The sequence below is a fragment of the Pterocles gutturalis genome, unplaced genomic scaffold, assembly GCF_000699245.1.
Source record: "Pterocles gutturalis isolate BGI_N339 unplaced genomic scaffold, ASM69924v1 scaffold6820, whole genome shotgun sequence".
Classification (NCBI taxonomy): Eukaryota; Metazoa; Chordata; class Aves; order Pterocliformes; family Pteroclidae; genus Pterocles; species Pterocles gutturalis.
Window position 1 is genome coordinate 1,379 of NW_010138094.1, and position 1,634 is coordinate 3,012.

The 1,634-nt window shown below is 62.0% G+C and overlaps 1 protein-coding gene across 1 annotated transcript in view; it reads right to left on the minus strand.

The window, feature by feature from the left end:
* TNIP1 (TNFAIP3 interacting protein 1) overlaps positions 1 to 1,634 on the minus strand; it is a 7,498-nt gene that overhangs the window by 1,330 nt on the left and 4,534 nt on the right. Inside the window, exons 8-12 of the mRNA XM_010082839.1 lie at positions 1,397 to 1,462; positions 1,106 to 1,237; positions 895 to 1,023; positions 456 to 578; positions 171 to 296 (exon numbers count right to left, since the gene is read on the minus strand). Coding sequence (XP_010081141.1) covers positions 171 to 296; positions 456 to 578; positions 895 to 1,023; positions 1,106 to 1,237; positions 1,397 to 1,462 — 576 coding nt within the window. The remainder of the gene's footprint in view (positions 1 to 170; positions 297 to 455; positions 579 to 894; positions 1,024 to 1,105; positions 1,238 to 1,396; positions 1,463 to 1,634) is intronic.

The following is a 1,634-nucleotide window of genomic DNA, read 5'->3' on the forward strand; positions in this document are numbered from 1 at the left end:
AGATGCTCTGGCAGGAGCAAAACCACTGCTCTAGCCCTTCTGTCCCCACTCAGCCCCTGCTCCGAGAGGGGTACAGGGGTTGTGGCACTGGGGATGAGTACACCTCTGACATACCCTGGGGGGGACATGGGGCTCCCGGGCTGCTGCCCATGGTGCCCAGAGCTACTCACCTGGTTGCTGGAGAGAACCAGCTGCTTCTGCAGCTTCTCCAGCTGCTGCTTCAGCTCTTCCTTCTCCTCGTTCATCCTCTCCCTGTCACTTCGCTCCCGCTGGAAGTCCTCCTCAAAAATTTTCACCTGGGAGAAGAGAGGTGTGTGGGTGCACCTGGCTGAGTGGGGACACCTCCTCCAAGCATCCCCCCATCACTGTGTTGCCATCCCTGACTCCACCAGCTATGCCAAGCCCCAGAAACATAGCTCCCTCCCTGCCTCCAGCAGCCCCACGTCCTGCACTACCTGCTGCTTGAGGAGCTCATTCTGCGTCAGCAGCTCCTGCTGTGGCATCTGCCCCACTGGGTCCATGGTGCCGGCAAAGATGGGTGGTGGGGAGGCCTGGACGTTCAGGGCCTCCTCGAGCGCCTGGAGAGGAAGAGGAGGAGCAGGGAGGGGGGTCAGAGCAAGGTGCTGTGCCCCTGACATCTCCAGAGGGCCATGGGCACATGCCCAGCATGGGAAGCGGGTATACCTGGGCAAGAGCAAGAGGGATGACAGAATCCCACACCCCCCTTTCTGGGGAGCCTACAGCGAGGGGATGGGCATCATCCGACATGAGCTCCTGCCTGGGCAAGGAGCTGGGCAAGAAGGGGTTGATCAGGGTCAGTTTGGGATTTGAGGGAGAAAAAAAGGCCAGAGAACACAAACATTTTGCAGGGAGAGGTTTTGCCCTGGTCCCCACCTTGTTCAGCCTCTGAATCTCCTTCTCCTGGTATTCCCGCTGCCTGGTGACTGGCGCCAGCTGCTCCTGCAGGAACCGCATCCTCTGCTGCAGGTCCCTCACCTCCATGGCCAGCCTCTCCTTCTCCGCCTGCAGCACCCAGGGAGGGGGGATCAGCCAGGGCAGGGCGAGAGGGCTGGCAGCTCCCTGCCATCCTTCCCAAGGGACTCGCCTCCTCCGTTTCAATCCGGGACTTGGCCAGGAGCAGCTTGCGGTCGAAATCCCGTTGCTTCTGCTCCCGCTCCGCCTCCAGCTCCGTCAGCGCCCTGCGGGCCTCGGCCAGCTCCTGGTGCAGGTCCGTGACCTGCCGGGAGGGAGTGAGGACATTGGTCTGCCCACAGGGACCCACAGTGGTGGGGAAGCAGGTGCAGCAGCCCCAAAACCTTCCCCCATAGCCAGTCTCCTCCGTGTCCCTCCCAGGTGGTGCCCAGCAGAGTTGTGGCGCCCGAGCACCCAGCCCTACCTTCTGCTCGTACTTCTGCTTCGTGGCTCGGAAGTGCTGATCCCATTGCTTGTTTACCTCCAGCAGCTGTGGGGACAGAGGGACAGCTGAACGGGATCCCAACCCCTGCCAGAGCCAGCCATGATGATCCCCAGCAGCCTCCCATTGCAGAAGCGCCTCAGGGACCAACTGGATGGAGATCTCAGCTCCATCAGCGCTTCCCTGCGGCTCTGCAGCCCTGTCCCCATCTCCCCATCCT